At 59.8% G+C, this 25,938-nt stretch overlaps 1 protein-coding gene across 3 annotated transcripts; it reads right to left on the bottom strand.

Moving 5' to 3' along the window:
• Window positions 1-632: 632 nt before the first annotated feature.
• Window positions 633-23,960, bottom strand: AP1B1 (adaptor related protein complex 1 subunit beta 1). Of its 3 annotated transcripts, XM_082293689.1 has the most exons (24): window positions 23,929-23,960; window positions 19,344-19,453; window positions 18,148-18,210; window positions 17,202-17,307; window positions 14,588-14,723; window positions 13,675-13,920; window positions 12,724-12,914; window positions 12,073-12,294; window positions 10,950-11,070; window positions 10,683-10,778; window positions 9,530-9,645; window positions 8,671-8,836; window positions 7,706-7,804; window positions 6,865-7,124; window positions 6,309-6,510; window positions 5,408-5,428; window positions 5,127-5,156; window positions 4,852-5,007; window positions 4,565-4,710; window positions 3,963-4,092; window positions 3,679-3,763; window positions 3,351-3,437; window positions 2,585-2,739; window positions 633-1,574 (listed from the first exon to the last, which is right to left on the bottom strand). In XM_082293689.1, exons 3-24 carry the CDS (start codon window positions 18,182-18,184, stop codon window positions 1,500-1,502), a joined length of 2,883 nt encoding a protein of 960 aa, XP_082149815.1. In that variant the 5' UTR covers window positions 18,185-18,210; window positions 19,344-19,453; window positions 23,929-23,960; the 3' UTR covers window positions 633-1,499. The 3 variants fall into 3 exon arrangements, with proteins under 3 accessions (XP_082149815.1, XP_082149816.1, XP_082149817.1); XM_082293690.1 differs by lacking the exon at window positions 5,408-5,428; XM_082293691.1 differs by lacking the exons at window positions 5,127-5,156; window positions 5,408-5,428.
• Window positions 23,961-25,938: the final 1,978 nt, after the last annotated feature.

The following is a 25,938-nucleotide window of genomic DNA, read 5'->3' as shown; positions in this document are numbered from 1 at the left end:
TCCCCTATAAGTGGGGGTGGTGTCCAGGCCCAGAGTGGTGCTGGTGGCCCGTGTGGTGTCCCAGAGCAGGACCAGTGATTTATGGGATGTCCCAGAGCAGCTCCAGTGCTCCATGGGATGTTTGGAGCAGCTCCAGTGCCCAGTCCAGTACCCAGCAGGACGTGTGGCAGGGGTGCCAGTGCTTGGTGGGATGTCCCAGAGCAGGACTCCGTGGTGCTGCCCCTCCTTGCCAAGGACTGTCACCAACCCCACAGGGACCAGCAGCACCTCCTGCAGACCCCACGCTTGTCCCCAACCCCAGGAGGGGCTCGGGGCACCCAGGCTGGGCACCATGTAGGGGTGCAGGGCCACCTTAGGCCTTGGTGGAGCCCTGAGAGGCTCCAGGAGCAGAGCCAGGAGCTGTCCAGGCCCATCCTGTCCCCAAGGGATGACCAGCCCCGTGTCCCTGGGCCACCAGCCCAGCCATTTGCTGTGTCAGGCCTTGCCGTGCCAGAGGCCACTGGCCCCAGCAAGGGTTTATCTGCCAGGAAGCTCCCAGGATCCTGCTTCCCTCGGGATCACGGGGCCACGGCCACCCTGGCAGCGTCCCCACGGGCTGGTGTCACCTTTGTTCAACATTCCCTTCAAACCAGTGAACATTACAATATATTTATCTTTCATATATTAGAGATTTCCTGCTTCGAGGGAGGGGGGACCCATGGCTTGATTTGGGGGGAAAAGGAGCAGTGGGATCCCCAGAGGAGCACCCAGGGGTGCCAGGGGGGAGCAGAGGGAGCCGTGGGGCTGTGCAGGGGGAGAGGGGATGCTCAGAGCCCTCCCGGCCTCATGGAGGGGGCTGGAAAAGCCCTTTTTAACCTGCACATGAAGTACAGCCTCAAATTCGGGATCCTCGAGCCCTTCTGGGAGCTTTGGGAAGGGCTCCCATGGGAAGGAGACCCTCTGTGAAGGGCTCAGCCATGGCTCCGCTGAACCAGGGGACAAAATCAGGGAGAGGCAGAGAGAGGGGGGCGGGGGGGAGAAGCCAAAGCTGTTTCCCATCTGCTCCAGCCCCAAATCCCAGGGCTTCGGGGGGATCTGCAGCCAGAGCCACCTAATCCCACGGCACTTTGGGCCCCCCAGGCAAGCCAGCAGTGAGCCCCCAGGGTTTGGAATGCTGAACCCACCACCAGACACCGCTCCAGGAGAGCCAGGACCAGGAGCTGGGGATTTTGGCAGAGCAGCCCCCCACAGCTCCGAGGCGGAGGGTGACACTGGGATCCGGAGGGAGCAACACCAGCGAGGAGGACACGGCATCACTCACACACAGATTGCTACAGGGATGCAGGGACTGGGGACAGCCCCCCCGCCCCCCTCCGCTCCCCCCAGCCCCGCCGGGAATGGGACAATCCCAAGGGAATCCCTGGCAGGAAGGGAAGGGGACATGCACACGGATCCAGCCCTGCTTCCTCGGGCGGGAAAGGGAGGAGAGGAGGAGGAGGAGGAGGGGCTGCAGCAGCACCTCAGTTCTTCAGGATGGTCTCGTAGGCTTGGTAGATGTACTGGGACACCTCTGGCGCTCGGCATTTCAGGGATAACTGTGGGCAGAGAGGGAAGAGCGGGGTCATGGAATCCCACCCCGTGCTGGAGAGCCACCAGCCCCAAAGCAGAGCCCTGCATGCTGCAGCTCCCCTCCCACGGGGCAGTCCAGCTCTTGATTTCAGCTGGAAAAAGGTTATTAAACCCCTGCAAGCCCTCCCAGGGCAGAGCCATCCACATGCAGCACAGGCAGGGAGCAGGCAGGGGCAACACTCCAGCTTTTGGGATTGGATTCAATGCCTGGCACTCCAGGGTGAAGGGTCCCCCAAAAACATCTTCCTCTCCGAAGAGGAACGAGCCCCTTCAGTGAGTTTGCTTCAATATGAAACGATTCCAAAATCAATTAGCTCCTCAAGCAGGGAAAGCTCATGGAGAATCCTCTGGAATAGGGATTTGCAGCTATCCTCATCCCCAGTGGAGGGCGGCGGGGACATCCCAACCCTCAGAAACATCCCCCTCCTCGTGCCAGCCCTGCTGGGAAGGAAAAGCAGGAGGCACCAGGAGATTGGCAGGGCAGGGAAAAACATCAGGGGAGGGAGGAATATCCAGGCAGCAGCCAGGGAGAGCCCAAAGCCAGGGAAAAACCAGTGTCTAACCTCCAAATCCTGCAAGGGCGGGCAGGCCGGCGAGGGTGGGCAGGCGGCAGGGACGGAGACACAGAGAGAGGAGTCAGGGTGACACAGCTCATCCCACCCCACAGAGAACAGGCTGCCAGGGAGGTGGGGAGAGGACAGGGACAGCAGGACATTGGGATGGCTCATGGGTGAGGTGTGGATAGATCCCTGCTCAGGGAATGCTCCGAGGACAGGGTTTAACGGAGCTGGGTGGGTTGGGAGCCCTCTGTGTCCTTCAGCTGCTCCCACAGGAGCAGTGTCACCCTCCCCATGAGAGAGGGAGAGTGGGGCTGGCACCAGCACCACCAGCAGCTGCGGGGGAGCCACCACCAGGGACGTGCCCCCCAGCTCGGAGCGGGGAAGGCGGGGAGCTGCCCCGGGGGGCTGGGATGTACCGTGAAGCTGGGATTGCTGGGCTGGATCCGCAGCTCTGCCAGCACCCAGATGCCGTTGGTGAGCTTCAGGGACTGGTAGAGCATGTCCTGGCCCTCCACGTTCCTCTTGGCAATGGTGAAGATGTTGCTGCCTTGGAGTTTGCTGCTCACGGCATCTGCGATGGAAGAGAGGGGCTGAGGAGGCTGGGCTGAACCCCTGCTCCCCTTGGACCTGCTCCTGGTTCTCCCCTCCTTGTCATGGAAGAGGTTTGGGTTGGATATTGGGAAATTTCTTCATGGAAAGGGTGGTCAGGGTCGCACAGCTGCCCAGGGCAGTGGTGGATCCCCATCCCTGCAGGGATTTAAGACCCATGTGGATGTGGCACCTGGGGACATGGGGCAGTGGTGGCCTTGGCAGTGCTGGGGAATAGTTGGACTCAATGGTCTTGGAGGTCTTTTTCCAAACAATTCTATGATTTTATGATCCCAGGGTGAGCACAGCAGCTGCCCCCAAGGCAGGGACATCCCCACCAGGCAGAGTGACTCGGGATCACAGAATCATGGAATGGTCTGGGTGGGAAGGGACCTTAAAGCCCATCTCATTCCAACCTGACAAGATCTTGCAGGGAGCCAAGGGCAAGCAAAGCATCTGCTCCTTCCTGGAGGTCCAGGATGGGCACAGGGGGAGGAGCTCTCAGCTGCCCACAGCCTGGGATAACTGGGATGAACTGGTCACCAGCAGCCAGCTGTGAGCTGAGCCAGGTCCTTCCCAGGGGGTGGGACCCACCTGCATTGAGGGAACAGTCTTTGATCTGGAACTGGGTCTCGTTCTCGTTGGGAATGTCCTTCCAAGTGGCCAGGAACATCTGCCTCTCTGCAGGGAGCGAGGACACCAGCACTGAGGGAGCTGCCAGACTGGGCACCCCGATAGGGACACAACACAGGTGACGTGACAGCAAAGGGATGTCACCCTGCCACGCCCTCCAGCAGTTCCCCAAGGCCAGGCTCAGGGCAGCCACCTGCTTTTGGGGGCTCAACCAATGCGATCAGGAGGGTTCCAGGGGCTGGGATGGCACCCAGGGACAGGTGACAGAGCCACCCACACCCCGACTCACCCATCTTGCCGTCCTCCACGAACAGGATGTGCAGGGGGTACAGGGTGCTGAAGTAGAAGACGTCGATGTTGTTCTTCACCGCCACCTGGGGTGGAAGGACATGGGGGTTTCAACACCTCTGACCCACAGCAGGTTCCCAAAGTGTCATGTCCCATCCCATCCCATCCCCCCCTCTGGAGCCATGTGTCACTCTGGTTCCTGCTGTCACAGCTCCCTCTGGATTTCTCCAAGGGACCCTGCCCCATCCCCTGCTCCCCAGGAGGGGTCACCTCCATGTTCCCCACCTGGAGGTTGTTGAGAGGGTCCATCTTCATGACGGAGCCCACGGTGTTCAGGGGCAGGGAGATCTCCACAGACTGGTTGGGGGCCAGAGGCGCGTGCACCTGGAGAGGAGCTGCCGGGGCCAGGCCAAAGCTGGGGGGGACGCCAGGGAGGGCAGGGGGTCAGGGTGGGGACAGCAGGTGATGGCACAAGGCGCTGCCCATCCAACCCTGGCACTCCCTGCCTTCCTCCACTGGTATCTCAGGGACACCCAGCTGCCCCTGCACTATCCAGGACAGGACTGGCTCCTGCCCTGCCCACCCTGGGGCAGCCCCATAATCTCCCCCCTTCCTCCTACACGCATTTTGTAGCATTCCTGCAGCATTCCCTCAGGGCTTTTGAGGGCAAAGGAAGCATCAGTTCAGCAGCACAAACACCAGGACAATGGTCAGAGCCCTGAGGAACGGCCTCTTCAGCCAACTTCTTAGAGGCTTTGGTTTGATGCTCATCACCACCACAGCCATCAGAGAGAGAAAGGTCATCACCAGAGGCTGCTCCCAGCCCTTGCAGCTCCTTCCACACAAAACCACGGGTCCCAGGAGACCCCAGCCCAGGTGGGACTCACCTGTTGCGGTTGAACTGGATGGCGAAGTCGGACATGACCTGCAGGGCTTTGTTGGTCAGCACGAGGTCCATGGAGATGGAGCCCACCTGGCGGCTGAAGGTGCCAGAGATCTCCAGCCCCTTGGCTTTCATGGCAGGGAGCCAGACCTGGGTGAGGGGGACAAGATACCCTTGAGGTGTCACCCAAAACTGGTGCTCCTCCACCTCCTCCAGGGGAGGCTGTGCCGTGGGGAGGGGACACGGGGGTCTGTGCCCCTCCTTAACCCCGAGCTTGGCTGCCCCACTCACCGTTTTGGGGGCCACGTAGGATCCTGAGAGGGTCCCTACCCCACCGGTGAGGTCGAAGAGGTCGCCCAGGCCGCTGCCAAGGGGTGCCCCCACGTTTGTGGGTGCCGTGGTGCTGGGTGCTGGTGTGAAGCTGCCGCTGCCACCGCCGCCACCCATCTGTGGGGACAAGGCAGGGGTTACGGGGGGCACTATGGGGAGGGGGACAGAAGGAGGAAGAGGAGGATGAGGAGGAGGATGCAGACAATGAGAGGGTTTGGGTGTGAGGGCACACTCACAGCAGGGCTGCCTCCCACATCGCTGCGCAGCTGCAAGAGAAGAAAGGGGCATCAGCAGGGGCAGGGTTGAGGGCACGGGGGTCCCCAAAATGTCCCCTCTGGACACTCCCTGAAAGCAGCAAGGGCCTGGAGTGTCGGGATGCTCCAGCGGTCCCAGACCAGAAGCTGTGAGGGGCCATGGCTGTCCCCAGAGGGAAGTGAGGTGTCACTGGGGCTTGGGGGGGAGCAGGGGCAGCCAGGGGTGGGCACGGGCAGGAGAGCTGGGCAAAGGTGATCCATACCCCTTCCGACTCGTCCCCCATCTCCAAGCAGAAGCAGGCAAGGTGGAGAGAAGAGCCAGCCACATGCAGAGAGAAGCCAGGAGAGAAGAGACAAAAAGAGAGAGAGAAGAGAAGGGGAGGAGGGGACAGAGGTTAGTCCTGACACATCTGTCTGTCTGTCTGTCCGTGGCTGTCCTGGAGTCAGGGGACAGAGCCAGGCCTCATTCCCAGCCCATCACCAATCCCTGTGAGCCACAAGGAGCCAGGGGACCATTTGCAGGGTTACAAAACAGGAAAGGGATCGACGCTGCCTCCCCTTGGGATAAATCTGCTGGATAAATCCGCTGGATTTTGTGAGTCATGGAGAAAACTCTGAACTCCATTCCTTCAGGGAGCCTGGCTCATCTCCAGCACCCACAGGGCAGGTGTTCCCACACAGGGAGAGGTTTCCATCCCACCTCACCCCGAGGCCAAACCACTGCCAGGGCTGCATTCCCAGGAGGACACGCTGTCACCTCTGGATCTCCTGGCACAGGGGACACCCCATAAAGTACCCCATAGGCTGGGAGTGGGCTCATCCTGGCCCGGCCCTGCAGCAGTTTGGGGGTCAGAGAGGGGCCCCCAACAGCAGCCACTCCTGCAGCACAGCACATGGAGTGGGAACATCCACACCAACCAAGAGAAAAGGCACCGGGAATGGGTGAGTGGGACCCCTCCAGCTGCTGGATACTGGCAGGATAAAAGAGGGTGCAGTGCCCCTCTGCCCTCACCCACTGCAGGAGGAAAGCACCAGCCCAGATGTCCCCAGGCTGACAAGTCTGTCATATCCCAGGACACCCCAGACCAGAGCCAGCATCAAGTCCAGCACGATGCCAACGGGAGAGCCTGGCATCAGGGAAGGAGCGTGGGAGCTGGGACGTACCAGGCTGTCCAAGCCGCCCCCAAGGAGGTCCACGGCGCCCATCTGCACGGAGGAGGTGGCCATGGGTGGCCCACTCACTGGGGGGCCCAGGTCCAGGTTGAGCAGGTCGCCCAGCAGGTCCCCCTGGGTGGGGATCACCGAGGGCTGATCCGCTGCTGGCCCCCCCGATGGGGCCGCGTCCGGGCTCTCGGCACTCTCACTCCTGCAGGGAATGGCACGGGAAAGATGGGAGAGGGCGAGGAGCTCCAGCGGGGACAGGAGCTCCCACTGCAGACAGGGACCCCCTGCTCTGTTAGATCCCTGCCCAGTTGGATCCCCCATGCCATCCTGGCTCCCAACACATTGCCATGGAGATCCCCTTCCACTGGGATCACTCCTTCAGCTTTTTAAGGACAGTGTTGAACCCCTGCTCCTACAGAACCTCCCTTGGGGATGGGGACTTAGCTCTGAGCCCAGCAGCCCCACAGCAGCCCCACAACCGCTCAGCTCCACATCCAACCCCTCCATCCACAGCCCTGGAAGTCCCAGCATGGCGTGGGGACACAGGAATACTCACGAGCCCGTCCGTGGGGGCAAACTCTTGTGCACGACTCCCCTGCTGCCCTCCACGAAGGCGCTGGGGGGTTTGTGGTACACCGAGGCCAGGGTCCCGATGTAGCAGATGAGCTCGTCCAGCAGCGTGGGCTCGATCAGATCCGTCTCCTCTGAGATCAGTGGCTTCTCCGCCAGCACCACCTCCTTGGCGGCCACGGGGTCCGTGGAGAGCAGGCGCCAGTAGATGTATCCACGATCCCGCAGGTCGGGGTTGTCCGAGTCCTTTGGGAAGCCATTGGGAAGCTGCAGCTACTACGGAGTTGTTTGGAGCAACTGCAGCTACTACAGAGCTACTCGGAGCTGCTTTTCCCTTCTAAGCCTTGCTGGGAGGGATTACAGGCATCAAAGTTAAAGAGGCTACAAGGCGCCTCCAGAGCCATGGGAGTGTCCACACTCTCCAGGCTTTCAACTGTCAGCATTCCCAGAGGGACTGGGGACAAGGCATGGAGGGACAGGACCCAGGGAATGGCTTCCCACTGCCAGAGGGCAGGGATGGATGGGAGATTGGGGCGGAATTGTTCCCTGGGAGGGTGGGGAGGGGCTGGGCTGGAATTCCCAGAGAAGCTGTGGCTGGTCCTGGATCCCTGGCAGTGTCCAAGGCCAGGTTGGACACTGGGGCTTGGAGCAGCCTGGGACAGTGGAAGGTGTCCCTGCAGGCTGGAACAAGAGGATCCTTAAGGTTCTTCCCAACCCAAACCATTCTGAATTAAGCTCCAATTCCCTGCCTGCTGCCACATGACCAGGCCATTCCCGCTGCCTCGGGGGATGGGAAGCCCTGGGAAGCTCTCCCAGGTGTTACCCACCTGCGTGGCCAAGCTCAGCACCTGCTGCACCAGCTCCTGTGTCTCTGTGGGCTTCTTCAGGAACAGCTTCACGATGGCTGTCAGCAGCTGCAGCTGGACCTGTGGGGGACAGACAGACAGACAGGTCACACTGGGTTTGTGCAGGAACACATGGATTTTGCCCCAGGACCTAACCCCAACCTGCCTTTCAAGGGACCAAAGGCATGGTGACCATGTCAGGGCACCTCACCCAGCCTCATTCCAGCCCATTCCCACACCCTCAGACACACAGGATGACCCCGACATTATGGGGCAGCATCTCGGGAGCAGGTTACACAGTCCCACAGGGCACACACTAGAGCATCCTCTGACTTCCACATGGATAAGCAGCAGGAATTCCCCTGTGACAGTCCCTCCTGGCCTCTCAGGGAGCCAGGATCGCTGGCTTGGCTATTTTGCACTCGCAGACTTTGCCCTGGTCACTGTCACTTGGTTACAGGCTGTTTCGCAGTTTTCCAGAGATGGAAACCCTCCAAAATTCCACAGGCAACCCCACTGGCCTCAGTCGCCCCGGGAGACAGGGCAGGCATGGCTCCCTCTGCTCCTTTTCCAGCTCCAAAAGGATCACTGTGGGATAACCAGGTGACCGCTTGGTGCCTCCCAGCCACGGGATAGGGAAAGTGCTTGGGATAGCACCATGGTGCCATTTCACAGAACCATGGAACAGCTCGGGTTGGAAGGGACCTCAAAGCCCATCTCATTCCAACTCTTGCCATGGGCAGGGACACCTTCCACTATCCCAGGTTGCTCCAAGCCCGGACCACATTCCTGGGCCACATCCTACACCCAACCCTGCCGTGGGACACGGCTGCTCCGAGCACCTGCATGAACACCACCTTGGGAAGGGATCCGCTCCCTCCCAGAGCAAACCATCACAGGAGCTGTGTGACAGTGTCACCCTGAGGCAGCGGGTCCCCCTGGCACACCTGGGTGCTCTCATCATGGAAGCCCTCCAGGAAGCTCTCCAGCAGCTCATCGGCGTTGTCGATGCGCTCGGCGTATTCCCCCACGATCCAGATCATGGCAGCCCTGGCCTCGGGCTCATCCAGGGAATCAAGGTTCTCGCAGAGCGTGGCGATCACGCTCTCGTACCTTCCCAGGAGAGGACAAAAAGCAGGAGAAAGCTCATCAAGAGCAGGAGACCCAAATCCTGATCCACCCAAAGTCCCCATCCGATTGCCCACAGCAGAACTGTGGCCAAGGACACCCTGCCTGGGGCTGTCCTCTCGCCCCGTGGGCAGTGCCCACACTGATCCCAGAGCACATTCCCTGCTCCTGAATTCACCCTGCTGGTCTGATCCGCTCCTCTCTGCAGCAGCCCAGAGCTGCTGGCTATTCCTGCAGAGCTCTGCTCGTTCCCAATCCAGTTCATTAGTATTTATTACCACTATTAGTCCCCCACTTCCTGATTACAGAGCTGCCTATTCATCCTGGCTCAGCTGGAACATTCCCTCCCCTCTCCTCCTGCTGCCCTTGTTCCAGCATCAGGAGCTGGATGGAGAGCCAGGGACAGTTTCTGCTGACGCAAGGGACCTGCACATCCCTGGCAGCTCCTCTCCATCTGAGTGCCTGGAGCTGGGACTGCAACCACGGAGCCACCCTGGGGCTGGGGACAACTTCACTCACTCCAGCTGAACTCCAGCTGATCCATCAGAGCAGCAAAAAACCAAAGCCACCTGTGCTCTGAGGACTTCATCCCACCAAGAGTTTGTGCCCCCTCAAGCACAGTGAGGGGTGGGAAGAGCTTGTGTAGGACCGGGAGCATCCCAGAGAATCCCCACGCACTTGTTGGGGTACTTGCGGAAGATGTCCTTGATGACGACGATGGCCTCCTGCACCACGTAGTTGACCTTGGTCTGGATGAGGTCCAGCAGGGTGCTGACACAGCGCTCGGCCGATTGCTGCCGGAGGGACTCGGTCACACAGGGACAGGGACCCCCTCACATCCCATCCCAAACCCCCCACTGCCACTCCCCCTTATCCCCCCACAAATCCAACCCACAGCAGAATGTGGTGAGTGTGGTCTCCACACCCAAGTGTGGCTCCTCCTCATCCTCTCTCCTCATGGGAAGCATTCCAGCCCTGCAGAGCTACCTTTGCAAGGAGATTTTTAATAATCCCCTTTGGAAAATTATCCCCATAGGGAAGCAAAGCCTCCAAGCATCCTCTCAGGAAGGGATCAGCTCCTTGCCAGCCTCAGGTAAAGGGATGGGGACATTCACAGGCCCTCAGGAAGGAATCAGCTCCTTCCCTGCCCCTCAGGAAGGGATCAGCTCCTTCCCTGTCCCTCCGGAAGGGATCAGCTCCCTCACAGCCCCTCCGGAAGGGATCAGCTCCCTCACAGCCCTTCAGGAAGGGATCAGCTCCCTCACAGCCCTTCAGGAAGGGATCAGCTCCCCCCCAGCCCCTCGGGAAGGGATCAGCTCCCTCACAGCCCCTCTGGAAGGGATCAGCTCCCTCACAGCCCCTCGGGAAGGGATCAGCTCCCTCACAGCCCCTCGGGAAGGGATCAGCTCCCTCACAGCCCCTCCGGAAGGGATCAGCTCCCTCACAGCCCCTCCGGAAGGGATCAGCTCCCTCACAGCCCCTCCGGAAGGGATCAGCTCCCTCACAGCCCTTCAGGAAGGGATCAGCTCCCCCCCCAACCCCTCGGGAGGGGATCAGCTCCCTGCCAGTCCCACTCTGGCCCCCAGCAAGCCACTGGCATCAGCCACTGCATTAATTCAGCAGGCAGAGCTGCTGGCTCTGCTTCAGGCAGGGATCCCAAAGCAGCTCCTTAGCGAATACCCTCCTGACACCCCACATGATCCCTGTGGAACAATCACGGCTCATCCCCAGGCCTGGGAAGGCTCCAGCTTGCAAATTCCTGGGGGATGAGATGCCCACCACGTGCTGGAAAGTGCTGCTCTGCCCAATCCCGCCGTGTGCCAGCCCTCACCTCCACCTTGATGGCACAGCGGCCGATGGCTCTCACCGCCTTCCTGACAAAATCCACATCCACCTCCGTGGCGTATTCCTTCAGCTCTGCCAGCACCTGAGGGATGGCACAGTGCAGTGAGAGCCTGGCAGCAAGGAAAAGCCACCAGGAGAGCAGGGCAGTGACCCAGCACGAGCAGGCTGGGGGGGACGGCTGCTCCCGGCCGCATCCCGCAGCGCTGGGGCTGCGATTTGGATACCCCTGCATGCCCCAGGCCCAGCTGCTGACCTGAGCTATGTTGGCCTGGGAGGCCAGGCGGATCATGATGTCCAGTTTCTCCAGTTTGACGTAGATGGGGTCGTTGTACTTGACAAAGAACACCTTCATCTCGTGCTTCAGGATCTCAGGCCTGGGGGCAGCGAGAGGCAGCGTTGGGGGGGCGTGCACTCACTTCCACCACAATCCCAAGGTTTTGGGGGCCTACTCAATGCCAAGGAATCTGAATCACGGTGATTATCCCCCAGGATTCTGTCCCTTGGCTCCCCCTTGCTGGCACGTAGGGGACAGAGCACAACCTTGTCACAAACACAGGCCAGACGTGAGGCAACGGGGGATGTTTGTCCTGCCAAGGCTGGAAGGGACATTTTAGTGGGAGCAGGGACACAAATCCAGACCCCAGGGCTAGGCTGGACCTTTCTCACCAGCTCACCCTCCCTCTAAGCTGGGAAAGAGCTAGGCCAGGTCCAGCTCCAAGCTGCCTTCCCCATTCCCACTCCCAGGGACACTAATTGCTTTCCACTTCTCCCAGAAATTGCTGCTATTTTTAAGAGATGACCACGGCGCTGACTGGGAGGAGGACAAATCATCTGAGTGGGCTGGGGCTCTCCAGCTGCCACTCCTGCTCCAGGCACACGTGTGGGGCCTCAGCCACCTCCTGCCCACCAGGATTTTAGATCAGCAAAGGGACAAAAGGACTCTGAGCACTTGTTCAAAGAGGACAACTGTGGAGAAAGCAGCTGGCAGCACAAAAATCCCTCCCTAGACATGGGAGTGACTACTCCGAAGTCTCACAGCTTTTGGCTTTGCCATCCTTTGCTGCCCCAAATAAAGAATAAATTAAATTAAAGGAAACATTAAACTGGAGATCCCAGCTTAGCTCCCTGCTCATTCCCCCACCTGACTGACTCAAGACCAGCTTGGATGTGACTTGGAGCAAAGCTGATCTAGTGGAAGGTGTCCCGTGGCAGGGGGTGGGATGAGATGAGCTTTAAGATCCCTCCCAACCAAACCATTCCATGATTCCATGACTCTCCTTGGATTTTAAATAACAGAGAAGAAAACACCCCACAGGATGGGTTGTGACAGAGGGACTGAAGCACCTGTGGCAAAGAGGGGACACCTGGACACCCACCTTTTCTGCACAATGAGGTTGATGTTGCGGAGGGCCACGTACTGCAGCTCGGGCTCTGCGGACAGCAGAGTGACCAGTGGCGGGGCCAGCTTCTTCAGGAGAGTGCCATAATAATCCAGGTCCTTGGACAGCATCTCCATGAACTTCATCAGCACCTTGACGGCCGACAGCACCACGGCAGAGTTGGCGTGGGACAGCCGCGGTGTCACCCGCTCACAGATGCTGCCAGGGCGAGCAGGAGGGAAAGGAAATGATCCCAGCCCTTCCTCCTGCTGAAAAACTCCCACCAGCATGGAGGAAGGACTCATAGGAAAGCTGAGCAGCACTTGGGACCCTCCCAAAGAGGCTGAACTGGCTCTTGAATGCCCCAGTGAAGGTTATTCCCCAGAACCTTCTGGCGGTGACCCCGTTTGGGGCCTGTTGTCCCCTGAAGCCACATTTTAAGCAGCTCAAGGAGCACAATCCCAGTGCCAGGACTCGCTACGGGACCAGGCAGGCTCCAGATGGCTGTGCCCAAGGCACAGCTCCAGCAGATGCCCGCTGTCCCACCTCCTGCAGCAGGGTCAGGAGGATGAAGATGCTCCTCAGAGGAGAAGGGGCAGTGCCAGGGCCTGCCTGTCCCCTCCCCTTTCCAGCCCAGTGTCCCCTCACCTCTGTGCCTCCCGGTCATCCTTGGGCATGTAGTTTGCCAGGCAGTCCAGGATGAAGATCTGGCCCCACTCGGTGCACTCATTGAGGGCCGTGAGCAGCTTGTTGATGGACTGGGGGTTGAGGTCCAGCAGGTTGCTGCTGGGGTGAGACTCCGCAATTTCCGACAGCGCCGCCACCGCGTTGGCCACCACCTGCCAGGGGGACAGGACACGGATTGGTGACACCAAATGTGGTGTGAGGGGATGAGCTGCCTCCTCACTGTCAAACTCTCACATTCCACCCACATCTGGCCTCCAGCTTCTCCTTCCCCCCAGCAGATCCGAGGGAGGTGGATAAGCCATCCCCACTGGCACGCTCCCGCCGCCCATGCCGCATCTCCAGCAGCTCTCACACGTTCCATGGGAAGCAGCCTTGGCTCTGTGCCCAGCTCCCCTTCCCCAGCTCCAAGGCAGCTCCAAGGAGCCCCAGAGCTTTCCACACAGCTCCTGGGCTCAATGCTACACCCAGGGTAAGACTTGGAAAGCAGGGAAGGCTGTGGGAAGATAAAACCTGGGGAAAGGTGGTTTTAAAGTTCCTCATGCCTGGGGAAAGGGAGGGAAGCCAAAGCCCAGCTGCCAGGAGAACCAGAGGCAAAAGCCACTGGCTGTGTAGGATCAGAACCAAGCACCAGCTTCCCCCTGCTCCCAGCCAGCTGGAGCAGCCTCCTTCCCACTGGGAACAGAGGAATAACACACTGCCAAGGGATGGGAGAAACCCTCTGTCCAGGAGACAGGGTTATGGGAACACGGCCTGCGGTCCTGACAAGCAAGAATTCCCCAAAAGTGGTTTGTTAACACCAAAAAGAGAGGCTGGGAGTGAGTCTGGGAGGAAGGGAGTAGGATGCGAACACGATGGGAGAGCGGTCACTGCCACTCGGATGAAGGGAAGGCGGAGAAGGCAAAAAACAATCACCATGGGGTTGGAGTCTGAGATGAGATCCTTGAGGGTGTCCAGGAAGCCCTGGTCCTCCACCAGCTGGGCGTTGATGTCGTGCAGCTTGGCCACGCAGACGGCGGCCGTCTTGCGCACGTAGGGGTCCTCGTCCTTGAGGCACTTCCGCAGGGGCTCGCACAGATATTCCGTGATCTTGTCCACCCGGATGCAGCCCATGGTCCGCACGGCCAGAGCCCGGATCAGCGGGTTGGGGTCCTCACAGTCCTGCAGGGAGGAGAGGGGAGGTTGGGTAGCCTGGGCTCCTTGAATCACAGGTTACCTCTGGTGGGTTCAGGTCCTCCAGGAGGATTTGGGTTCAGATCCTGAGGTTTTTATGCTCTGCTCTTGAGAACGAGTCACCCAAGAGAAGTTTCCCTCTTGTCCTGCACCCACTGAGTTCTAACGCCACCAATCCTCACTCCCAGAACTCCTCATTCCCCCCAGGAATCCCACATCACTTAGAGCAGGTAGCTGAACCCAGCCTGATGTCAGAAACAGACACATTGGGATTATGACGTGGGGTTTATCCTCCCTACAAAGCCCAAACTCCTTGTAAAGCCCAGCAGGCCTCTTCACTGAGTGATGTGGCAATATCCTGGTTCCTAAGGCACTCTCAATCCCCAACTCCAACGGGAAGATCACGAGGGATCTCTCAGCACATAAATTCACATGACAGCTCTCGATCACGGGAGCTGCCCACACCCCTGACAGAGCGAGTGGCACAGCACAGCTGCCAAAAACTGCATTTCTGCATTACTGGACAAACTCAATCCGTTTCCTAGAGCTTGGAGAGCCCCTCCTCCAGCAGGGAGAGGCTTTGGAAAGCTGCCCACTCTCCCTGAGTTGCAGCTTGGCACGATGACCTGGCACGTGGTGTCCCCTGTCCCCTCACCTTCACGAAAGTGTTCACTGCCATGATGGCCATGTCGGGCTGGCTCTTGGCGTAGTTCATCAGGTAGAGGTAGACCAGCTTCTTCAGCTCCAGGTTGTCCGTCTGCATGCAGTTCACCACGTCTGGGAAGAGAGCGCTGGAACGCAGAGCAGCTCTGTGAGGGCAGGACACGGCCACGCCGCCCGTGGGATCCCCCTTCCCATGGAAAACCCACTCCTAAAGGCAGGGGAACCCAGCTCTCTCCCGGGAGGAAAGGCTGGGAGAGCTGGGGGTGTTCACCTGGAGAGGAGAAGGCTCCAGGGAGAGCTCAGAGCCCCTTCCAGGGCCTAAAGGGGCTCCAGCAGAGCTGGAGAGGGACTGGGGACAAGGCATGGAGGGACAGGACACAGGGAATGGCTTCCCACTGCCAGAGGGCAGGGCTGGATGGGATATTGGGAAGGAATTGTTCCCTGGGAGGGTGGGGAGGGGCTGGGATGGAATTCCCAGAGAAGATGTGGCTGCCCCTGGATCCCTGGCAGTGTCCAAGGCCAGGCTGGACATTGGGGCTTGGAGCAGCCTGGGACAGTGGAAGGTGTCCCTGCCCATGGCAGGGGGGTGGATTAGATGGCCTTTAAGGACCCTTTCCCACTCAAACCATTCCATGATTCCATGAGCTGAGCCCACCCTGCAGCAGAAATGGCTGAATTGCCCATACCATGTGGATTTTTTTGTATGAATCTGTATCAAAACCAGCCTGATGGACCAAACTGAGCTTTCCCAACATGGCTGTGCTGCATCCCCGCTCCAGGGCACATTCACTGCCCTGGGAAAAAGTGCTGGACAATTCTCTCAGGCACAGGGTGGGGTTGTTGGGGTCTCCTGTGCAGGGCCAGGTGCTAGACTGGATGACTCTTGTAGATCCCTTCCAACTCAGGATATTCCATTATTTCATGCACCATCATGGGTGCATAAAGAAGAAGAGCCCCACTCCCCTGGGGGAGTCCTGAGCACTGGGATGCTCCACTGGGATGGAGGGGAATGGAGTGGATCAGCTCCCTGCACGGAGCTGGGGCTTCCCCTCCCCAAACATCCCAGAGCTGGGGGACACCAGAGATGCTGCTTCATCCAAACACAGACCAATTAGACAATTCAACCACCCCAGGGGAGGCAATCAAGGGCTAACACAGGGGTTATCCCACCCTGACAGATGTCCTGTGGCTCCTGGGAGCTTCTCCACCTCCGCAAACCCAGCCAGCCCTGACAGGATCAAACCCAGGGTCCCCCTAAATCCAGGGAGCTGGGCTTTGCAGAGCTGCCACCCACCTGGGCTGGTCTCACCCCGGGCTAACCCGGGCTTTGCTGGCACCTCCTGGGGAGCAGTGAACTCAGCAAACTGCTTCCCTGCAGCCTAAAACAGGCACGCACCAAAACAATGAGCTGACACAGCCACAGGATCATGGAAAGGTTTGGGAATCGTGGAATCTTAAAGCTCATCCAGTTCCACCCCTGCCATGGGCAGGGACACCTTCCACTGTCCCAGGCTGCTCCAAACCCCAATGTCCAACCTGGCCTTGGACACTGCCAGGGATCCAGGGGCAGCCACATCTTCTCTGGGAATTCCAGCCCAGGCCCTCCCCACCCTCCCAGGGAACAATTCCTTCCCAAAATCCCATCTAAATCTCTTTTCGTTTAAAGCCATTCCCCCTTGGCCTGTCACCATTTGTCCACATAAAAACCTGTTCTCCCTTTTTTTTTAAGCCCCCTTCAAGTACTGGCAGCTCCTGCCACATCCATGGGATCTCCACAGTGGTCCCAACACGGACACTCCCTGCTGCTGCTGCTCTGGGAGCCAGGGATGCCCCAGTTCTCCCAACCCTGAGTGTGTTTTCCCTCCACTTCCTCTCAAATGCAGCGTGAAATCCAAATTGCTGATGCTGCCTGTGCTGGGACGGGTCCGTGCAGGAAAAGGCACAAGGAAGGGGCCACGTGCAGCTCAGCCAGAGGGAAAAAGGGAAGCAGGAACAGCAGCAGCCTGACCTTTTGGACTGGAGAGGCTGTAAAAGGCTTATCAGCATCCAAGCCCCAACGGCTCCGAGGGGGTCCTGCTTGTTTTTAGTAACACACGAAGGAAGTGGGAATAATCCCAACAAACTGAGCTGGCAGCCAGACCAATCCTCTCTTAGCCAGATTACAACCAAAGCCAGGAGAGCCCCCACCTGCCAGGTGGCCACGTGGACACAAACTGCACTCCAGGAGGTAGAGCTGCAGCCAGGAGCATACCTGGGTGAATCCCGAGGGGAAAAGCAGCACAGAAACTCCCTTGGAAGCAACAGGGGGGAAAAAGGGAACCCAAAAGCCCAAAAGGGTTTGGCGTGGGCACCAGGGAGAATGGCAGGAAGGGGAGGTTTAGGATGGATTTTAGGAAAAGGTTCTTCCCCCAGAGGGTGCTGGGCACTGCCCAGGGAATGGGCACGGCCCCGAGGCTGCCAGAGCTCCAGGAGCGTTTGGGCAGCACTGCCAGGGATGCCCAGGGTGGGGCTGTTGGGGTGTCTGGGCAGGGCCGGGAGCTGGGCTGGATGATCCCTGTGGGTCCTTTCCCACTTGGGATATTCCATGAGCCAGCCCCAGCACACACCTGACGTCCTTGCCGACAGTCATGGATGCGATCACCTTCTTCACAGCCTCCTTCTTCTTCTCCTTCTTGTCACTGTTGAGCTCAGCTTTCAGCTCAAATATCTCCCCTGGAAAACCGGGAAAAGTGGGAGCTCAGGGGTTGGTGGAAGGGGCATCCCAGCCCTCAGCTGGGTGAGCACCCGCTGCGTGCCAGGGATCCTCTGCCACCCGCTAAAAGAGGGATTTAACTTCCCCAACACCTCACTGAGGGCTGGGGCTGTCCTGGGGGCTCAGCTCTCATCCATGGGAATGGAGACAACCCTCCTGGTGAATCCCTGTGGCTCCTCCAGCCCCACAGGGATGGGAGATGCTGCAGAAGCCAAGAGCACCCCACGAGCACTGGATGGGATTATGCAGAGGGTATTTTTGGCTGTGGGGTGCTTATCCCAGCCCCAGGAGGCCCTACCCTCCCCAGGGATGATGGCAGATGCATTTTGGGCACTGCTCCTCAAGCTCATCCAAGGGAGGATGGCTCCCAAATCTCTCCCTGCCTGTGGCAGCAATCCCCCAGCCCAGGGCACCATCTCCTGCCCTCCTGAGGCCACGCTGAGCTCCTTATTCCCTCCTGGGCCAGCAGATTGAAGAGGGAGATGCCACACGGCTTCTCTCCGCATTAATTCCTTGCTCTGGAGAGTGCTTAAGGCCCTGAGTGCTGCCCAGGGGAGCTCCTGAGCCGCTAAAGCCGATCACCAGCTGCCACCAGCCCTGGCCAGGCTCAGGGGACAAAGTGTCCTGACCCCACAGCAGGCTGGCAGCGAGGAGCAGGGTGTGGTGTCAGCCACAGCATCCCACAGGGGCTCAGGGCATTCCCACGGGAGCTTCCCAACCTTCCCTGCCTGGTTTATAAAGGTGTAAGAACCAACTGGTGATTTGGGGATGAATTGTGATATTCCTGCTCCTTCCCTTACCTTTCTTGGTGGTCGTGAAGTACTTGGAGTCCGTCATGGTGGTCTCCAGCCAGCGGCACGGCCCTGGGAGGAGAGGCAGAGCACAGAGGTTCAGGGTTGATAATTCCCTTGCTGGGATCATTATGGAGAGCTCCGGGAAGGAAAAACCAGGGGAGGGAAAGAGTTTGGGATCTCATAGGAAGAGTCCCAATCCCTAAGGGAGGGTGAGCACCTTGCAGCTCTGCCATGGTGGGGAATCAGCTGGTTCTCCAAAGAGGATGTGGAGGAGGAAGGGAATCACTGAAGATTACAGGGCTGCAGCCCTGGCTTTGCTCATCCCACCCTGCACAGAGCCAGGCAGCAGGGGCTCACTGATCCCCCCTGGATTCGCCTCTCCTCATCTAAAAAAACACTTTCTTAGGGAAAACTCACTCCCAGCCCTCCCTCACACCTACACAGGGAACAGCTCTGGGCTGGGGAGAGGAACCGAGCCAAACCCGAGGTTCAGCTCAACGGGACAGCACAGCCCAGGGGCACGAATCCGCCAGATCAAAGGGAGCCTCTTCCAGAAACCATCCCTGCTCCAGCAGGGTTGCTTTAAATTCCAAGGGTGCAAGGTTTCCGCCCAGCACTCGAGGCTCTGTTATATAATTCAGGCAGTTTAGGGCAGATTTAGGGCTTGGCAGGCTGAGGAAGGCGATGTGCAGCCCTTTGGAAAGGTCAGCGGGGATTTGGCTTTTAGGGCTGCTTTTCCCAGCTTTCCTTCAACAGGAAAGGAACCAGAGGCTTGTCCTTGAAAGCCTGCAGTGGCCTTGCTGTTTTGGAGGGGCAGGAGCACGGGAAGCAAAGCCAAGCGGGAAAAAAAAAAAAAAAAGATTAAAAAAAAGAGCTTGCGGATGGGTTTAAAATGCAAATGAGCATCTTGAAAGCCAAACGCAGCAGGAGCACAGAGGAACTGTGTCCTCTGTTCCCTGTCCAACTGAAGAGGGATCCCCAGCAGGGATAAAAAGAAAATCTGGATGAAATCTGGGGGTTGAGCACGCTGGGCAGAGCACATGGCTTGGCAGGGAGTAAAAGGGAAGGAGTTTGTGTGGGTTTGGGGCTGCTCTGGGGGCCGGCAGCGTGATCCCGGTGCTGTTCCAGAGCGGGAAGGCTGTCAGCACGCTCCCACAGCCCTGCCCCTGGCGAGACAGGACACTCCTCCCTGCCTCGGTTACCTGTGACTGATTCAGAGCCTTTTTTATCCCACTAAGTCGATGGCTCTCCAGGGAACAGCGGGAGCTCCGGGCTGCGCCGCAGCTCTCTGCGCCTCACTGCAGATCCCGTCCTGCCAGACAGGGAGGAAGGAAGGAAGTAAGGAAGGAAAGAGGATTCACTGCAGTCCCTCCGATTCCAGGACCTGGCTCACACTCAGCCCTGCTCTGCAGAAGTGCCTGGAAAGCAAACTTGAAGCCGAGCAGGGAATTTCTGCAGGCAGCTCGGAGCCATGAATCACACCGGCCACTTCCCTGCAGCTTCCCGCTTTCCCAGAGCCCAGGGAAAGCACAGCCTGTGGTTTTCCCATCCACAACCCCACCAAAGTGGAGTTCAGCCACCCAAAACCTCACTGATTTCAGAGGCTCAGACAACCACCCATCCTCCCCGCTCCTTCAAGCCCTGCAGCAGCTCCGAGAAGGAAAGCGGCTCCTCCGGCTCGGGAATGAAGGCGCACCCCTCGCTCCTCACACTGGCAGGAAGCACCCCAGGGCCTGGAGCAGGGTGATGAGGCGATGCACACAGCTGCCAAACCCCAGCACCCTGTGTGTCCCCCAGGGTGACGAGGCAGGGCTGGCTGCCAGCGCCGCAGGTGAATTCCCACAGCTCAGCCCTTGGGCGTGGGCCAGCGCTGCTGCCTGGCTCTGGTTTGAAGGATGCAACCGTGTGGTGCAGAGCTGGGAGCTGAGAGAAGCTGTTTGCTCCCTCAGCTCCAGCAATTCCCACCCAGCTCCTTTCCAGGCTGATCTCCCAGGGAGAGGCTGCGTGGAGCAGCTCCTCACTCACAAAAAGCAGGATGCAAGCAACGAAACAAAGGAGATCGACCACCCCTGACCTTGTGGTGGCTCAGGTTTTACCCCATCCTCATGCCAAACTTGTTTTAAATGGGATTCAAGGAGTTAAGTGTCTGTAAGGATCTGGAAGCTGCTGGAGGGAAGCACCCAGAGCTCCCCCACACCCAGTTTGGGCTCCTCAGGTCTGGTTTTCGGACAGGTTTTGGTAGTGGCACAAACCCACAGCCTCCCCTGGCAACTGCTGGCAAAAAGGGGCTCCCCAAAGCCTCTTATCCCTGATTTTATTCACTCCACAGGACTAAATTCCACAACTCCACACAAGCCACAGCAGTGCTTCTCTCCTGAGCCTCTCAAGCCCCCGGCTCAGGGACATGGCAGAGCTCAGCCATCCCATTTTTCCCACTGCCATGCCAGCAGATCCCAAATTCAGCTATCCTGGGGAGGTAAGAGGCTCCTAAACCCAAAATACAACAACAAACACATCACTGTGCTTCCCACCGAGGTGGGTGCTGCCCATGGGTTCCTGGGAATGACACCAATGCCAAATGAGCCATTGCTGGTGCTGCTCATTTCCTCTTATGGAGAGCGGAGGAAAACTCCTTTCTTCTGCTACTTTTATCACCCCATTTTAGGACAATTCCTCCATCCTTGAAGGCTGAGATGCTGCTGACCAGAGACTTTCACAGAACCATGGAATGGTTTGGGTGGGAAGGGAGCTTAAAGCCCATCCAGTGCCACCCTCTGCCATGGGCAGGGACACCTCCCACTGTCCCAGGCTGCTCCAAGCCCCAATTTCCAACCTGGCCTTGGGCACTGCCAGGGATCCAGGGGCAGCCACAGCTGCTCTGGGAATTCCACCCCAGCCCCTCCCCACCCTCCCAGGGAACAATTCCTTCCCAATATCCCATCCAGCCCTGACCTCTGGCACTGGGAAGCCATTCCCTGTGTCCTGTCCCTCCATGCCTTGTCCCCAGTCCCTCTCCAGCTCTCCTGGAGCCCCTTTAGGCCCTGCAAGGGGCTCTGAGCTCTCCCTGGAGCCTTCTCCTCTCCAGGTGAGCACCCCCAGCTCTCCCAGCCTGGCTCCAGAGCAGAGGGGCTCCAGCCCTTGGAGCAGCTCCGGGGCCTCCTCCGGATTCACTTCCAGCTTCCACCAACACAGACCCACTGCCAGAGCTGGGATGCAGCCTTTAACCATGCCCAAAACATCCCAAATTCCCGGTTATCCCAGCCCACCACAGCTCCCAGGTCTTCCCAGACCCTGTGACAGCCCAGACCAGGAGTTCACCAGCTGCCAGAGCTCTGATCTCCCCACCCTGACCCAGGTCTCCAGAAGGAAGGAAGGGAGCAAAGGCAGGAGGTTCATCCCTGCACTCACATTCCAGCTGGAATTCAGGGGGGACAAGCTGGCAGCTAAAGGCAGGGAGAGAAGAAAGGAGCAGGAACTCAAAGGGGAAGTTCCTAGGAAAGGGCTCACCTGGAAAACAGAGGGGCAGCTGGAGGTTAGTGGGGAAAGGAAACTCCCACAAGCAAACACCGCAGCTGGAAATGAAGCACTTGAGGGCCAAGGTGGCACAATTAAAGGAATTAAGGAAGACTCTAAAAAATTAATGGGTAACTGGAGCCGTGGGGAATCACATAACTGTCCCCTGCTGGCGTGAGGCAGGTCCAGGGCAGGGCAGAGGCCAGGCAGGGCTGAGGTGGTGATGGTTCCCCACAGCTCCGAGCACATCCCTGCCCTACGGATAAACCCCAGGAGCTGGCCCAGACACCAGAGAGGGGAGAGAAACAGCCCAGAGTGGAAGAACAGAACCAGAGGCTGAGGATATAAAACCTAAAAAGAGCCTTGTGCTGATCCCTCGCTACTCACAGCGGCGTTTGCTGGCAATCCCATCCTACAGCCATGGGCACAGCGCCCATCCCTGTGCTCATCCCACCTCTGCCAGGCTGCCACAAACCCCCAGGGGCTCACACCAGCCCCACACACATTCCCAGTAAGATATTTTTCCTATAACTGCCATAACAGGAGCCAGTGTTTGCTCCAACTCGGCCCTGCGGCAGCGCGGGGCTGCGATTCTGCTGCATCCCAACCAGGACCAACCCATCCACATCCTCCCAAACCTGTTACTGACCAACCCCAGAGCCTTCCAAAAGGCTCCATCTCCATCAAACAAGGGGCCTTTTGGATAACTCGGGGGTAGGAGCCCTGCCAAACTCACTGTGCCATCAGCAAAGTGCCCAAAATCGTGGCAGATCCAAAGCAGTGGCACCAGCAAATGAGCTGCAACCGATCCATCAACCAATCATTGGGAATAAACTCAGGGAAAAAGGAAAAAGGACAATCCTGAAGTGTCCCCTGCAGTACACACTGCCAGCATCCCATCCCAAAGCACCGTGCTCTAAGAGCTGAGGGGATTTTTAATCACCTTGAACGGGGATGGCACCCACAGGGGCTCCCCCCAAACTCCAGCTGAGTGTCCTCAGGGACACCAAGGACCTTGTTCTGGACACAGCATCAGGTTCCCATGGCAGAGGGGATGTTCTCCTCCTGGGAAAGCCAGGTTCTGCAGGGCTGGACACCTCCTGCCATGGAATTCCCAGCCTGGCTTGATCCAAGCAAGGCCCAACACCTCTGGAAAGCCCCTCAGGGTCCCAAAGCCTGTTCAGCCTGGCAGTCTGACCCCACAAATGGGTGTGGGAGCCACAAAGCAGACTGATCCAACTGCTCATCCGAGGCTTATCTGTCTCCTCAGGAGAGAGCAAACACAAAACCCCAGCTGAGCGCCTGACAGGAGTTAAAACTCTGGGGAACTCCACACAAAACACCTGCAAGAACACCACCACCACCTCCAACACAGCTCCTTCAGGCTGGAGCTGTCTCCCAGCTCCTTTTTATCCAGTTTGGGGCTTTTCTCCCTAAAATCCCCACGGAGGAGGCAGTGAGCACAGGATATCAGCCCAGCTGCCTCCCTGTCTCCTCCATGCCCAGCTCCCAACTTATTCCATGCAGAGCCAAGACTTTACCCCACGGATGTGCCATGCCCTGAGGTGGGTAAAGGGGTCACCGCGTGCCCCCCCAGCCCTCACAGAGGGTCCTGCCCCCACCGCGGTGCCCATCGGGGCTCTGGCTGTGACCACGACACGGTGCCCGGGGTGCCGGGGAGAGCAGCAGACTCCGGGGCGATCCCTCCGGGACGGAGCCGGGAGGGCAGCGCCGGGACAGGCGGGACACGGCTCTGGCCCGGGGGAGGCTGCGGGATGGGGGGACCCCCGTGTGCCCCAGCCGGGGGTGGGAGAGGGACACAGCCCGGGCCGAGGAGGGGAGGATGGGGGCACAGCCCGGGGACACGGGAGGGGGCACAGCCCGGGACACGGGAGGGGGCACAGCCCGGGACACGGGAGGGGGCACAGCCCGGGGACACGAGGTCAGAATAGGGACACAGCCCGGGGACACGGGAGGGGACACAGCCCGGGGCAGGAGGACACAGCCCGGCGCCGGGGCCTGGCGGAGGCCGGGCCAAGGGTCAGGACGGGGACACAGCCGCTCCCGGAGGGGCAGAGGGGAGACACAGCTCGGGCCGGGGGGCGGGAGGGGCCCGGGCCCAGAAGGACGCGGCGCGGCCCGAACCCCGGCGAGGGGCCCGTCCCGGCTGCGCACGGGCGGAGCTCGGGGAAGGCGCCCGGAGCAGGAGCAGCCGCCGGTCCCGGCGCGGCCCTGCGGGTCCCGGCTCAGCCCCCGGCCCGGCCCGGTCCGTACCTGCCGCCGCCGCCGCCGCCACCGGAACTGAGGAGCGGGGAGCGCTTCCGGGGCGGGGCGGGGCCAACGCGGGGGGCGGGAGCGGGGCGGGGCCAGGACGGGAGGGGCGGGGCTGGGAACGGGAACGGGAACGGGGCGGGAGAGGGAAGGGGACAGGACTGGGGACAGGGGATAGGAATAGGGGACGGGGAGAGGGAACGGGACAGGATTGGGGACAGGGGATAGGAATAGGGGATGGGGAGAGGGAACGGGAGAGAGAACGGGACAGGATTGGGGACAGGGGATAGGAATAGGGGATGGGGAGAGGGAAGGGGACAGGATTGGGGACAGGGATGGAGACGGGGATGGGGAGAGGGAAAGGGACAGGACTGGGGACAGGGGATAGGAATAGGGGATGGGGAGAGGGAACGGAACAGGATTGGGGACAGGGATGGAGACGGGGATGGGGAGAGGGATGGGGACATGGAATGGGGACAGGGGATGGGGATAGGGGATGAGGATAGGATTGGGGACGGGGATAGGAATGGGGACAAGAGTCGGAACAGGGAATGGGACAGGGACAGGAATGGGAGAAGAGATGGGGAGAAGGATAGGGACAAAGCATGGGGACAGGGATGGGGACCAGGATGGGGACAGGGCATGGGGACATGGGATGAGGATAGGATTGGGGACGGGGATAGGAATGGGGACAAGAGTCGGAACAGGGAATGGGACAGGGACAGGAATGGGAGAAGAGATGGGGAGAAGGATAGGGACAAAGCATGGGGACAGGGATGGGGACCAGGATGGGGACAGGGCATGGGGACATGGGATAAAGATGCAGGAAAGGGGAGAGGTTATGGGGCAGAGAGGTGTAGGGACAGGGGACACCACAGGGAGTGGGACAGCACACAGGGATAGGACAGGGGATGGGGACAGGAGACACTGCAGGGATTGGGACGGAAGGAGGGGGACAGAGCTTGGGGACAGGGGTCAGATGGGGTGTGGGGGACAGGGTTACACCCTGCATAGGCTGTGTCCCCTTTCTGAGCCGGGTGTCCCCACTCCTGGGGTGGGAAGGACCCCTTGGGGCATCGCCTGTCCCCCCCCCATGGGTAACCCCCATGGCCCCGGGCTGGTGGCGAGTGGCCAGGAGCGGGTCACTCGTGGTGGCCGGCGGGAGCAGGGCGGGCACGGAGCTGCTCAGGGTGGCCAGTGCCTGCTGGCCCCGTGTCCCCAACACTTGCCGAGGACGTGTCACCAGCGGCCTGGCTGAGGCTGGGGGGGCTCAGCCTCCCTCTCCCTCCTGGTGCATCCTGGCTGCTCCCGGACCTGCTTCCATGACTTTTGAGGGATGAGGGATGTGGTGGCACCCTGCTCCCACACGGGACAGCTGTGGGCGACAGCGGGGACTCCATGGCTGCCCCTGGGATCACTGCAGCTGCCTGCTGAGTGGCTGGGATCTATGGGCCTGCCTGATGATTGGCTGGGATCTGTGGGCCTGGCTGCTGATTGGCTGAGCTGTCAGCACCTGCCCACAGGTTGAGCTCTGTGTGTGCTGATTGGCTGGACAGCAGCTGTGCTGATTGGCCACTGGCCCGTAGGGGCTGACTGGCCGGGCAGTCTGTGAGTGCTGATTGGCTGGATGGTACCCGAGTGCTGATTGGCCGGGCCGTCCGTGCATGTGCGGGTCCCAAGGGCAGATCTGAGGGGGGTCACACCCCCCCCATCCCCATCCCCATCCCCATCCCCATCCCCATCCCCATCCCCATCCCCATCCCCATCCCCATCCCCATCCCCATCCCCTTCCCAGCTGGGATGGCAGACCTGGCCCTCTCACCCCCTCCCTGCCTGCAGCCCCCCAGCATCCCGCAGGGGTGTCCCCTGTCCCCCCCGGACCCTCCTGGCACCCCCCCTTTCCCAGCCAGCAGAAACTCACCTCCCCCAGCCCCAATCAGTGCCTGACCCCCGGGGGGACAGGAAGCAGGGGGGTTTGGTCACTGATCCGCACCCCAGGGTCCCTGCCCTGCC

Source organism: Coloeus monedula (assembly GCF_965178545.1).
Source record: "Coloeus monedula genome assembly, chromosome: 18".
In the NCBI taxonomy this organism is placed as follows: Eukaryota; Metazoa; Chordata; class Aves; order Passeriformes; family Corvidae; genus Coloeus; species Coloeus monedula.
This window is presented reverse-complemented; position numbering and strand designations above follow the sequence as displayed.

What these genes read in the sequence shown, in the direction of transcription:
- AP1B1 (XM_082293689.1), bottom strand. Translation starts at nt 18,184, where the DNA reads ATGACGGACTCCAAGTACTTCACGACCACCAAGAAAG. An exon ending in TGCTGAGCTTGGCCACGCAG is followed by an intron (nt 7,125 to 7,705) that starts GTGGGTAACACC and finishes GGCTTCCCAAAG; the next exon opens with GACTCGGACAACCCCGACCT. An exon ending in CGTGGAGGACGGCAAGATGG is followed by an intron (nt 3,438 to 3,678) that starts GTGAGTCGGGGT and finishes CGCTCCCTGCAG; the next exon opens with AGAGGCAGATGTTCCTGGCC.